The following is a 14,320-nucleotide window of genomic DNA, read 5'->3' as shown; positions in this document are numbered from 1 at the left end:
ATGCAGAGGACGCAGGTTCAATCCCTGGTCGCGAAACTAAGATCCCACATGCCACGGGGCAACTAAGTCCATGCACAGCAACAGGAGAAACCCTCACGCTGCAATGAAGACCTAGCGGAGGCAAAATAAAAATTAACAAAGAAAGGATTACGACCCAAAGTGTAAAGTATACTAAGTCCATGCTGATATAGATACGTGAGTGAGTAAATACATAAAGCAGGGAGAAGAGACCATCTTCCTTACAGAAGAATCTAACACATGTAGATGTTGAGCTTAATTCCCACAGTCTGGAAGGGCCCGGGGGTGGGGGTGACAGGGCAGGGGGAGGAGACACACTGACCACAGCATGGAGGAGCCACGGATCTCAAAAGACAGGATGGAGACTATAGAACACAGTCACTAGATCTCGGAAGCTCGGGGAGGGGCTATTTGGTGCTGGGCAAATGGCTTTTTTCTGATGCAGAAGCTGAAGCTCCAGTATTTTGGTCATCTGATGCTGGCTGCCGATGTACTTTTTCAAACGAGATTTTCTTTATATTTTTCCATCTTCTATGTTATTCTATGGATAATTTGTCTGCAAATATATCTGTCTGCTAGTCGGGGGAGGGCTTTGGAGGTTTCCTGTCCAAAGGAACACTTACAAAGGAAGCATCTTCGCTTCTCCATGCTGGTTCGCTTGATTCTAACTGAAGTTGAGGCTGGGGACTTCCCTGACGGTCCATTGGTTAAGACTCCATGCTTCCAATGCACGGGATGTGAGTATGATCCCTGGTCAGGGAACTATTATTAATAATAGGATCTTACATACCTGCCGTGCAGTGCAGCCAATAAATAAATAAAACTGAGGATTTTCATGTGTTTATCAGATGCCAGATGCTGGACTCAACAATTTACATACATTGCCCACTTAATACCACAGTTGCTCTGTGTGGTAGGAACTATATTACAGAAATGGGGACCAAGGCTTTGAGAGAAATGACTTGGGTGTGTCCAGTATAAACACCAGTCCAAGAGCGGGGCTGGTGCTGCTCTGGAGTCAGCCTGGCCTCGGGGCATGTGCCCTAACCATATGACAGCTGCAAACACATCTGGACTCCTAACCCAACTTCCCCCCCAAAGAAATGCTGCCACAGTCCTCTCTCTTGGTTACGGTCACCACAGAGCCTGAAATAAATGTTCTCATTTGGGAACTCTTTGTCAGGAAAAGAACAGTTCCTATCACACTTAACCTGGGTGATATCAGGGCGGTCCTCCTGGGAAACTCTACCCTGGGAGTAAACACAGCACCCTCACCTGGGACCCGCCAATCAGTGGGAAACAAGAACATCCAGGAAGCAAGATGACTTCAAAGAATTTCTTAGAAAAACTAGACCTTAAAATATTTTCAAAATTTTATTTATTTATATGTGGCTGTGCTGAGTCTTCATTGCTGTGCATGGGCTTTCTCTGGCTGTGGTGCGTGGGGCTTCTCATTGCAGTGGCTTCTCTTGCTGCAGAGCACGGGATCTAGTGCTCCCAGGCTTTAGCAACTGTGGCTTGTGGGCTCACTAGTTGTGGCACACAAGCTTAGCTGCCACTCAGCATGTGGAATCTTCCCGGACCAGGGATCGAACCCATGTCCCCTGCATTGGCAGGCAGATTCTTAACCACTGGACCACCAGGCAAGTTCTGGATCTCAAAATATTTGATGAGAGATGCTCTTCAATACCTTTCCCTTTTCCCCCCTTTCTCTTCTTTTAAATAGTTCACAGGTCTGAGTTATTAGCAAGTGGAATTCATAGGAAAATGTTTATCAGTCCATAGGCTGCCTTCAGGTAGGCCTTGCGAAGGACCCCTCCATGAATAACAGCTTAGAGGATGCAAGCTTCTCAACCTGGGGACTCACCAGCAGAAAGCATTTTTGAGAAGATGAGATGGGGGCAGAGTCCTGCAAAGTCACCTGGGCACAGTCAGGGAAACACCTGTGCAGGCAGTCACTTGGAGGAATGAAGTAGGGCACAAGTGGGTGTAGAAATGAGAATTGAAAAAATTCATGTATATTTGAGTGACCGTGAAAGTATGCTTTGCTCTTTGTGAAAACCAACTGAGGCTACTGCTCCAGCTAGCAACAGACTAAATGGTTTTCTCCCTTCCTTTATCTGCAAGTGGGGATAGTGTTTCATTCGTGCTGACTAGCTGTATGACCCTGGGAAAATTACTTAACCTGTCTGAGTTTCGGATTCCTTGTCTGTAAAATGAGGATCATGGGAGAACCCAAGTCATGGGTTGCTGTGGGCATGAAATAAGGGTAAGCAGGTGAATTGCTTACACAGTGCTGTCCATGTCAGTGATTCTTCCTGCTGCTGTACTGGTTTCTCTTCTTACAAAGCATCTTCTTCCTCTCATCTACTCAAGGTCAGAGATTGTCATCACTGTTTCCAATGCTTATATAACAAGCACCTCGTAAAATAAAGTCCCCCTTCCATATCTGTACACCCATGTTCGTAACAGTCTTACTTGAAATGGCCAAAAGGTGGAAGCAGATGGCCATGGATGGACAAAAGAACAAAAAAATGTGGTGAATACATACCATGAAACATTATTCATCCAGAATGAACCTCGAGGACATCACACTAAGTGAAATAAGATGGTCACAAGAGGAAAAATAATGTAAGATTCTACCTATAGGAGGTACCTGCTGCTGCTGCTGCTAAGTCGCTTCAGTCGTGTCCGACTCTGTGCGACCCCATAGACGGCAGCCCACCAGGCTCCTCCGTCCCTGGGATTCTTCAGGCAAGAACACTGGAGTGGGTTGCCATTTCCATCTCCAATGCATGAAGTAAAAAGCGAAAGTGAAGTTGCTCAGTCGTTTCCGACTCTTAGTGACCCCATGGTCTGCAGCCTACCAGGCTTCTCCGTCCATGGGATTTTCCAGGCAAGAGTACTGGACTGGGGTGCCATTGCCTTCTCTGATAGGAGGTACCTAGAATAGTCAAATTCATAGACATAGAAAGACTGGTGGGATGGGAGGAAAGAAGAGGGAGTTTTTATTTGATGGGTGTAGAGTTTCAGTTTGGGAAGATGAAAAGAGTTCTGGAGTTGGATGGTGGTGATGGCTGCACAACAGTATGAATATATTCAGTGCTACTGGACTGTACTCTTAAAAAAGGTGAACAAGGTAAATGTTATATTTTACCACAATTTTGAAAATTAAAAAGCAAACTAAAAAATGAAGTGCCCCCGAGGTTTCCCAACATTTGGGGTGATAGAAAAGGATGAAAATGTTCTGAAAGCAGGTTGTGGTGATGGCTGCATATGTAAATGTACTAAAATTGAACTGGACACTTAAAATGGGTGAAGTTTATGTTGCGTAAATTGTACTTCAATAACATTGGATGCTGTTAAGCTAGATGAGGAAATGGCAGCCCACTCCAATATTCTTGCCTGGAGAATCCCATGGACGGAGGAGCCTAGCGGGCTACAGGCCATGGGGTTGAAAAGAGTCAGATAACACAGTGATTGAGCATGCACACACAAAGCTATTAAGAGCAAGCAAGCAAACACACACATGCTGTGATCCAGAGGAAACCTTGAGGGATGAAGGATTTGTTCACTGTCTTGACTGTGGTGATGTTTCATAGGTGTACACGTATGTCAAAGCCCATCCAAGAACAGATTTAAATGTGCAGTTTATTGTATGTTAATTATATCTCAATAAAGCTGTGCTTTTAAAAGGCAGCACAGTATTCCCTATATAAACGAACTCCTTATGATTTATTAAACAATGTCCCCTTTTGATGAAGATTTAGGCTTCAAATTTTCAGTTCAGTTCAGTTCAATCACTCAGTCTTGTCCGACTCTTTGCGACCCCATGAATCGCAGCACGCCAGGCCTCCCTGTCCATCACCAACTCCCGGAGTCTACCCAAACCCATGTCCATCAAGTCGGTGATGCCATCCAGCCATCTCATCCTCTGTCGTCCCTTCTTCTCCTGCCCTCAATCCTTCCCAGCATTAGGGTCTTTTCCAATGAGTCAACTCTTCGCATGAGGTGGCCAAAGTATTGGAGTTTCAGCTTCAACATCAGTCCTTCTAATGAACATCCAGGACTGATCTCCTTTAGGATAGACTGGTTGGATCTCCTTGCTGTGCAAGGGACTCTCAAGAGTCTTCTCCAACACCACAGTTCAAAAGCATCAATTCTTCGGCACTCAGCTTTCTTCATCGTCCAACTCTCACATCCATACATAACTACTGGAAAAACCACAGCCTTGACTAGATGGACCTTTGTTGGCAGAGTAATGTCTCTGCTTTTCAATATGCTATCTAGGTTGGCCATAACCTTCCTTCCAAGGAGTAAGCGTCTTTTAATTTCACGGCTGCAATCACCATCTGCAGTGATTTTGGAGCCCCCCAAAATGAAGTCTGACACTGTTTCCACTGTTTCCCCATCTATTTCCCATGAAGTGATGGGACCAGATGCCATGATCTTAGTTTTCTGAATGTTGAGCTTTAAGCCAACTTTTTCACTCTCCTCTTTCACTTTCATCAAGAGGCTCTTTAGTTCTTCTTCACTTTCTGTCATAAGGGTGGTGTCATCTGCATATCTGAGGTTATTGATATTTCTCCTGGCAATCTTGATTCCAGCTTGTGTTTCTTCCAGCCCTTCAAATTTTATGCCCCTATAAATGATATTTCAATAACTATCTTGGTGTGGAAAAAAGGAAAGAAATGCAGATATCATTTGCTGCCTCCTTCTCCCTCTCTCCTGCTTCCTCCCACTACAGGCAAGCCAGAAAGTCAGAATTTCCCAGGGAGGGTGCCTGGGAACCTGTAATTTTATTGAGAATTCCTGAAAAATTCTTGTAATCAGACATGTTAAGGAAACATTAACTTAAGCTTCACAAACTTGGATTTTCAGACTTGGGGGTCTGGCATCCCTTTTTCTTTCTAAATTTGGGTTTCCCTACTGTTGGGGGTGAGCTTGAGTGAATACATATTCCCAGGTCCCACTCCCAGGAAGGATGTGTATGGTTGCCAGATTTTGCATACATAAACAAATGAATGAATAAATACATAAATAAAATGTAGGGTGCAGTCAAATCTGAGTTTCAGACAAACACCAGATAACTTCTTTTAGCATAAGTGGTTCCTTGCAATATCTGGGACACACATGTATAAAAAAATTATCTGGCGTTTATCTGAAATTCAGATTTAACTGGGCATCCTGTATTTTATCTGGGAACCCTAAGTATGAGTCCTCAGGCCTGGGCTGAGCCTCAGATCTGCACTGTGGGTCTGCTCCCTACATGGTTCTGATGAGGGGATCCCTAGAGCCCGTGTAGAGGATCCTTGATCGGATCAACACATCAGGGTCAGAAGCCCCTCCTCAGGGCGGCCAGAGGACCCTGGTGTATCTCACCAGAGAGCACCCTTTAATGCTGGTCCAAAGGGAAAAGGAGGCTGAGCAGCGGTAGAAGAAAACTGCCCCAGATTTGCAAAGCCGAACGTGATGGATGTGGCGTCACTGCCCCTGAAACCCGAGGGACGCTGCTGATCTCAGAGTGAGTATTTAGGGCTGCCTATGGGACCCACACCCTAGGATTCTGTCCAGAGTCTCTAAGCTTCGTTTATTTATATCTAGTCTCGTCCCAGAAAGGATTTTACACCGAGGGGGTCTCAATCCATGCAGCACTCTTGGTGGCAGGGGTGAGATGAACACGCTGTCTCTCTGGGACATGCACGACAGCTGTTGATTGTGTGCTCACAAGGACCGGGCACTGGGCGGGGGGGTTTACAGTTATAACCATCTCTTTCAGACCTTGAGACAAGCCTGCAAAGACATTACTGCCATTGGCCCCATTTGTAGGTGAGGAAATGGAGGTTCTGAGGGGTCCAGTGGCTTGTGCAAGAGCACATGGAGTGGGCCAGCGGCAGAGCTGGGGTTCTGACCCAGGCCTGTGTTGCTAACCCCCTCCATCCTGTCTCCCTACTGAGCATTAATGGGCGAGTTTTGGGTTATGTTCTGATTAACCCGGGGCCATACTTTAGGTCCTGATCCAGGAACATTTTGGATCCAAGGTGTGAAGACAGTTACCAGGTGTGGAGTGTCTATTTCCACCAGACACTGATTTTGACTTTTTACACATAGATACTGAAAGATTATGGTCGTGAGTGGTGAGTTACACTGGGATTTTCTATCTACGAAGGAGAGGAATTCGATCTGGGACCAGGGAGGAGACTTGATCAGTTGGAGCTTTTGTGTAGCAAAGTATGTGTATACCTGTTGCTGATTCATGTCAGTGTATAGTAAAAACCACCACAATATTGTTAAGTAATTAGCCTCCAATTAAAATAAATTAAACAAACAAACAAAAGTATAAAAGGGACAGAGGAAGCTTCTGAAACAGACATCAGGAGGGGACAGAAAGAGTGCCCCTTTGCTAGTTTTTGGCAAGGCATTTTATACCTATTAGCAAACTGTTAACCAGATAAAAGAAACACCTCGAGACTGAGAGAGTTGAACCAGGCCCCTCTCCTACAACATGCATTTTGAGGTAGCATTGGAACAAGGGGAGTCATCTCTGGCCATCCAACAATTGACATGAATCTTGAAGAAAGGCAGATTTCAAAGCAAATACACAGTTTCATTAACATAGCTTAAGAAAAACATTTCCATAAGAAAAACACATTGGTTAGTTCAAGGTTTGAGAAAAGTTAAGTTCAGGCAGAACCAGGTGTCACCATGAAACACAGGATGAGAAGAAACCTCCTTTAATTTTGTATTGTTGTTCAGTTGCTCAGTTGTGTCCGACTCTTTGTGATCCCATGGACTGCAGCATGCCAGTCTTCCCTGTCCTTCACCACCTCTGGGAGCTTGCTCAAACTCATTTTCATTGAGTCGGTGATGTCATCCAACCATCTTTATCCTCTGTCGTCCTCTTCTCCTTCTGCCTTCAATCTTTCCCAGCATAAGGTCTTTTCTAATGAGTCAGTTCTTTGCATCAGGTGGCCAAAATATTGGAGTTTCAGCTTCAGCATCAGTCCTCCCAGTGAAGATTCAGGACTGATTTCCTTTAGGATTGACTGGTTTGATCTCCTTGCAGTCCAAGGGAATTTCCAGAGTCTTCTCCAACACCACAGTTCAAAAGCATCAATTCTTCAGTACTCAGCCTTCTTTATGGTCCAACTTCACATCCATACGTGACTACTGGGAAAACCATAGCTTTGACTAGATGAACCTTTGTTGGCAAAGTAATGTGTCTGCTTTTTAATATGCTGTCTAGGTTTGTCATAGCTTTTCTTCCAAGGAGCAAGTGTCTTTTAATTTCATGGCTGCAGTCACCATCGGTAGTGATTTTGGAGCCCAAGATAAAGTATGTCACTGTTTCCATTGTTTCCCCAACTATTTGCCAGGAAGTGATGGGACTGGATGCCATGATCTTAGTTTTCTGAATGTTGAGTTTTAATGTTGTAAAGAGAAGGAAAAAAACATCTGCCACTTGCGGTTTACTTCCTCCTGCCACTTGGGGACCTCTGGCCTTCCTAATGAGGCTGTTAACCCTTTCGATACTCTCTCAATGCCCTGCATGGTTGATAACACCCAGGCCCAGGCAAGCAAAGAACTCTGGCCGAGATCTCAAAGCTAGAAAGTTGTAGAGCACTGATCTGCCTAAAAACGCAGACAGATCCATCTCTGCATCTTCAAAAGCACACACCTGCTTTCCATCTCTGCTTGCAAGCTTCACTTTTCAGGAAAATGCACTAGTTCTGGGCTGGTTGCTAGGCAACTCTTGCCTGTAATTCCGAGAAATGCCCAGTAGAGGGCGCGGAGGCTCATTCCTCCCTGGGACCAACCTGATGGGTCTGACCTTCACAGAATTGGGTCCTGTGGCTGCCAGGGTGTGTGGCTAAGGGCAAAGTGATGCGCTCTGGACCAGCTCCACCTTTGGCCGCATCTGAGCCCCAGGGTGCACGGAAGGTACCTTTGCACCCCAACCCCCACCCCGCAGGGGCCTGGACTCACCGAGGCTGGGTTTTCGATGACCAGTTCATAGGTCAGCCCTCCAGTCCCGAACCTCAGGAGGTCTCCCGGTAAGAGCTTCACGGCCACGTTCTGAATGTGGCACTCGTTGACAAAGGTGCCGCTGCGGGAATTGAAGTCCTGGAGAACAAAGCTGCCCTCGGCCTCATTATATTCGATGAGCGCGTGATGGTTGTCGATGTCTGCAGACTGAAACGGAGGGAGGGGGCAGTCAGAGCCAGGAAAATGGGAATAAGGGGGGGGGGCCTTAATACTTACTAGTGCCACTGACACTGGATGCCTCAGTGTGCTAACGGCTTCATCGGACTGGATGGTCACTGCAGTCCTGCTTTTAAGGAGGATGCGGAAGGTCAGAGAGGTTAAGTGACTCGCCTAAGGCCACAGAGCAAGTTCATAGAGGGCCCTGGGCTCTGTCTGACACCAGACCCAGAACAGGTGCCCAAGTTGCTGGACAGGGAGTCAGGCACCACAGAGAGGCAAGAGGGAACTCGGGGGAACTGGTCAGGAATTGGCCAGTCTGTATTTCTATGATCCCATGCGAGTATACTTTGGGTTGTCCCAAATGGCAAGACAGCAGAAATGGCCCAACACAAACCAGAAAGGTCAGCTGGCAAGTGACTCAGCCATTTACTGCACGTGTTAAAGTTAAGGGGAGGTTTTATAATGACTGTTGTTTTCATATGTTTGTTCTATTCATTTTTAGAATAACATGTTTTATTAACAATGCAGAAAATGAGAACTAGAGAAAAACATAAAGAAGATATTAAAATCACTTAGACTCTTGCCCCCAGAGGCAAGCACTGTCTGAACACAGCGATTCACATCTTTCCAGTCTTTTTCCTATGTTTACAATCTATTTATTAAATTTTATTTTCTCATCTTTTTCTTTTTTGTTAGTTTATGTCCTACTAATTTATTTATTTTGGGCACAGCATATGGGATCTAGTTGCCCCACCAGGGATTGAACCTGCATCCCCTGCATTGGAAGATCAGAATCTTAACCATGGGACCACCAGGAAAATCCCGCAACAGGTTTATAACTACTTTTTAAAAGCCTTGGTTTTCCCATGTGATTAATTATTTCTAGTGCTTCTTAAAAGCTAATCAGAATTTATCTAACCAAAGATGATCTGGTTTTCAGTAGGGGCCCTGGTGTGCCCACATTTCCCCCCAAAGAAAGGGATTTCAGCCAGTGAACTGGCAGTGGGGACAGAGGGCTCCTATGTAATTTCATTTTAATAAGAAGAGTGAGCAAAACTCAGCACCAAGGAGGAAATATCACATTCCACCCACCTGGGTGCCCTGGACTATGGGCTGCAGGGCATGTGTAAAGTTTTCTGTCTTTTCAGCACACTGCCTATGAGCCATGCACTCCAGCCTGAGACTTCGCAATTATTTTCTAAGTTAATTCTTCTCAGGGTGCCTCACTCAACTTTCATAAAGAGTACTTGGACTTAGAAATCTATACTAACATCCCACAATAGAATTACAACCAATAGCTTATATTAATAGTAGAATAGCTTATATTATGTGCTTATATAATAACATAACTGCTTATATAGCCAGGAAATTTGCTAAGTGCTTTATTGCATTCTTGCATTTCATCTTCCCAATAATCCAAAGGGGCCCTGCCTCATTTAAACATTTCCCTGGTGGTTTAGACAGTAAAGAGTACACCTGCAATGTGGGAGACATGGGTTTGATCCCTGGGTTGAGAAGACCCCCTGGAGGAGGGTATGGCAATCCACTTCAGCATTTTTGCCTGGAGAATCCCCATGGACAGAGGGGCCTGGTGGGTTACAGTCCATGGGGTCACAAAGAGTTGGACACAACTGAGTGACTGAGCACAGCACAGATAGTTGATTTACAATGTTGTGTTAGTTTCTGGCGTAAAGCAAAGTGATTACATTACATACACACACACATACATAATATATATCTTTTTTCATACTCTTTTCCATTACAGGTTAGTACAAGATATTGAATATAGTTCCTTGCGCTATGCAGTAGGTCTGACAGTTCCTGACTCTTTAGATGAGGAAATTGAGGCACAGAATGATGAAGTGTGCCCACAGTCACCCAGCTTGACTTGCCTGGCTTTGTACCCAGGTTTGCCTGATTCAAATGGCTGTGCCCTTACCTACTTTGCAAATTCCTACCAATCACTTTGACACTTAAATATTGAAACACAAGAAGAAAGCAGGAGTAGCTACATTAATTTCAGATAGAACCGACTAGAGCAAGGAAGGTTATCAGGGATAAAGAGAGGTGTTACATTATGATAATGGGATTGATTCTCTAAGATTAAGTAACAGTCCTTCATTACATGTGCCCAACAATAGAGCATCAAAATATGGGAGACAAAAACTGATAGAACTACAGGAAGAAACAGATGAATCCATCATGACAGCCAGAGACTGCAGCATCCCTCTATCAGTAATGGGCAGATCCAGCAGGCAGAGAATTAGTAAGAATAAAGTTGAACTGAACAGCACTATAAATCATCTGGATATAACAGACAGCCACACAACTTCATCCAACAACCAGTCACACATCCTTCTCAAGCTCATGTGGAACACTCAGCAAACAGACCACATTCTGGGCCACAAAACATACTTAAACAAATGTATGGAGAATAGAAATTATGCAAAGTATGTTTTCAGACCACATTGGAATTAAACTAGAAACCAATACCAGAAAGATAGATGGAAAATCCCCAAATATTTGGAGATTAAACAACACATTTCTAAATAACAGATGGGGCAAAGAGGAAGTCTCACAAGAAACAAAACAAATTATCTTGAGTTAAATGAAAATGCAAATACGACCTATGAATATTTGCAAGATGCAGTGAAAGCAGCTCTTGAAGGCAAATTTATGGCATTGCAGGCATATATTAGAAAAGAAGAAAAATCTAAAATCAGTAATATAAGCTTCTACCTTATGAAACTAGAGAAAGAAGGGCGATACAAGCCTACCACAAGCAGAAGAAAAAAAAGCAATGAATGAAATAACAAAACAGGAAAATAACACAGAAAAGTCAGCAAAATCAAGAGCTTTCTTCTTTAAAAAAATCAATAAAATGGACAAACCTCTACCAGGATAATCAAGAAAAAAAGAGAGAAGATACAAATTACTAAAATTAGAAATGAAAGAGAGGCCATCACTACTGATCCCATGGACACTGAAGGGATAAAAAAGGAATATTATGAATTCTGAGGGGCTTCCCAGGAGGTACAGTGGTAAAGAATCCACCTGCCAATGCAGGAGACGCAAGAGATGCAAGTTCCATCCCTGGGTTAGGAAGATCCCCAGAGTAGGAAATGGAAACCACTTTAGTATTCTTGCCCGGAAAAATCCCATGGACAGAGGAATCTGGTAGACCACAGTCCATAGGATTGCAAAGAGTTGGACATGACTGAGCATGCCCACAATGCATGAATAATTCTATGTCCACACATTTTATAACTTAATGAAGTGGATCAATTCCTTGAAAGACACAATCTGCCAAAACTCACACAAACAGAAATAAATACCCTGAATAGACTCATATCTATTAAAGAATTCAAATCAGTAACGAATAACCTTTCAAAATGGAAAGTACCAGACCTGGGTGGGTGCACTGATAAATTTTACCAAATATTAAGGAAAGATCATGAACCCCTTATTGCCAAATTCAGGGTTAAATTGAAGAAAGTAGGGAAAACCACTAGACCATTCAGGTATGACCTAAATCTAATTCCTTATGATTATACAGTGGAAATGACAAATAGATTCAAGGGATTAGATCTGATAGACAGAGTGCCTGAAGAACTATGGACAGAGGTTCATGACATTGTACAGGAGGCAGGGATCAAGACCATCCCCAAGAAAAAAGAAATGCAGAAAGGCAAAATGGTTGTCTGAAGAGGCCTTACAAATAGCTGAGAAAAGAAGAGAAGCGAAAGGCAAAGGAGAAAAGGAAAGATATGCCCATTTGAATGCAGAGTTCCAAAGAATAGCACAGAGAGATAAGAAAGCCTTCCTCAGTGATCACTGCAAAGAAATAGAGGAAAACAATAGAATGGGAAAGACTAGAGGTCTCTTCAAGAAAATCAGAGATACTAAGGGGATATTTCATGCAAAGATGGGCACAATAAAGGATAGAAATGGTATGGGCCTAACAGAAGCAAAAGATATTAAGAAGAGGTGGCAAAAATACACAGAAGAACTATACAAAAAAGATCTTCATGACCCAGATAACCACGATGGTGTGATCACTGGACTAGAGCCAGACATCCTGGAATGCGAAGTCTAGTGGGCCTTAGGAAGCATCACTACGAACAAAGGTAGTGGAGGTGATGGAATACCAGTTGAGCTATTTCAAATTCTAAAAGATGATGCTGTGAAAGAGCACTCAACATGCCAGCAAATTTGGAAAACTCAGCTGTGGCCACAGGACTGGAAAAGGTCAGTTTTCATTCCAATCCCAAAAAAGGGCAATGCCAAAGAATGTTCAAACTACCGCACAATTGCATTCATCTCACATGCTAGCAAAGTAACACTCAAAATTCTCCAAGCCAGGCTTCAATAGTACGTGAACCATGAACTTCCAGATGTTCAAGCTGGATTTAGAAAAGGTAGAGGAATCAGATATCAAATTGTCAACATCTGTTGGATCATCGAAAAAGCAAGAGAGTTCCAGAAAAACATCTACTTCTGCTTTATTGACTATGCCAAAGCTTTTGATTGTGTGGATCACAACAAACTGTGGAAAATTCTTCAAGAGATGGGAATATCAGACCACCTGACCTGCCTCCTGAGAAATCTGTATGGAGGTCAAGAAGCAACAGTTAGAACTGGACATGGAACAACAGACTGGTTCCACATCGGGAAAGGAGTATGTCAAGGCTGTATATTGTCACCTTGCTTATTTAACTTACATGCAGAGCACATCACGTGAAATGCCAGGCTGGATGAAGCTCAAGCTGGAATCAAGATTGCCGGGAGAAATATCAATGACCTCAGATATGCAGATGACACCACCCTTATGGCAGTAAGTGAAGAACTAAAGAGCCTCTTTATGAAAGTGAAAGAGGAGAGTGAGAGTTGGCTTAAAACTCAACATTCAGAAAACGAAGATCATGGCATCCGGTCCCATCACTTCATGGCAAATAGGTGGGGAAACGATGGAAACAGTGAGAGACTTTATTTTGGGGGGCTTCAAATTCACTGCAGATGGTGACTGCAGCCACGGAATTAAGACACTTGCTCCTTGGAAGAAAAGCTATGACCAACCTAAACAGCATATTAAAAAGCAGAGACATTACTTTGCCAACAAAGGTCTGCCTAGTCAAAGCTATAGTTTTTCCAGTAGTCATGTATGGATGTGAGAGTTGGAGTATAAAGAAAGCTGAGCGCCGAAGAATTGATGTTTTTGAACTGTGGTGTTGGAGAAGACTCTTGAGAGTCCCTTGGACTGCAAGGAGATGCAACCAGTCAATCCTAAAGGAAATCAGTCCTGAATATTCATTGGAAGGACTGATGCTGAAGGTGAAACTCCAATACTTTGGCTACCTGATGCGAAGAACTGACTCATTGGAAAAGACCCTGATGCTGGGAAAGATTGAAGGCAGGAGGATAAGGGTTCGACAGAGGATGAGCTGGTTGGATGGCTTCACCGACTCAATGGACATGAGTTTGAGTAAGCTCTGGGAGTTGGTGAAGGACAGGGAAGCCTGGCATGTGGCAGTCCACAGCGTCACAAAGAGTCAGACATGACTGAGTGAACTGAACTGAAGAATGATATCAGTTCTCTATAATCTCTTTTGTAAAATAGAAGAGGTAATACTCCCTAACTCATTCTGTGAGGCCAACCTTACTCTAATACCAAAACCAGATTAAGATATTACAAGACAGGAAAATTGCAGACCAGATCTTTCCAGAAAGATGCAAAATCCTCAACAAAATATTAGCAAATTGAATCCAATAATGTATAAAAAGAATTATACACCACAATCTAGTGGGATTTACTCTAGGTATGCAAAGATTTGAAAATCAATGTAATCTATCACATCAATAATGTAAAGAAGAAATCATATTACCTTATCAGTAGATTGAAAAAAGAGCATTTGACAAAATTTAACACCCATTCATAATAAACCTGGTGGGTTCCCTCATGGCTCAGATGGTAAAGAATCTGCCTGCAATTCAGGAGACCTGGGTTCAATCCCTGGGTTGGGAAGATCCCCTGAAGGAGGGCATGGCAACTCACTCCAGTATTCTTGCCTGGAGAATCCCCATGGACAGAGAAGCCTGG

General features: G+C 43.6%; 1 protein-coding gene across 20 annotated transcripts in view; it reads right to left on the bottom strand.

The window, feature by feature from the left end:
• Positions 1-14,320, bottom strand: part of FHAD1 (forkhead associated phosphopeptide binding domain 1) — a 159,334-nt gene that overhangs the window by 120,218 nt on the left and 24,796 nt on the right. For all 20 annotated transcript variants that reach the window (XM_081488046.1, XM_081488049.1, XM_081488055.1 and 17 more), the window contains exon 3: positions 8,005-8,211. In XM_081488046.1, coding sequence (XP_081344172.1) covers positions 8,005-8,211 — 207 coding nt within the window. The remainder of the gene's footprint in view (positions 1-8,004; positions 8,212-14,320) is intronic.

The sequence above is a fragment of the Giraffa tippelskirchi genome, chromosome 5, assembly GCF_054371585.1.
Source record: "Giraffa tippelskirchi isolate mGirTip1 chromosome 5, T2T-mGirTip1v1.2.pri, whole genome shotgun sequence".
In the NCBI taxonomy this organism is placed as follows: Eukaryota; Metazoa; Chordata; class Mammalia; order Artiodactyla; family Giraffidae; genus Giraffa; species Giraffa tippelskirchi.
Note: the sequence above shows the minus strand (reverse complement) of the source record. Positions and strands in the feature narration are given on the sequence as shown.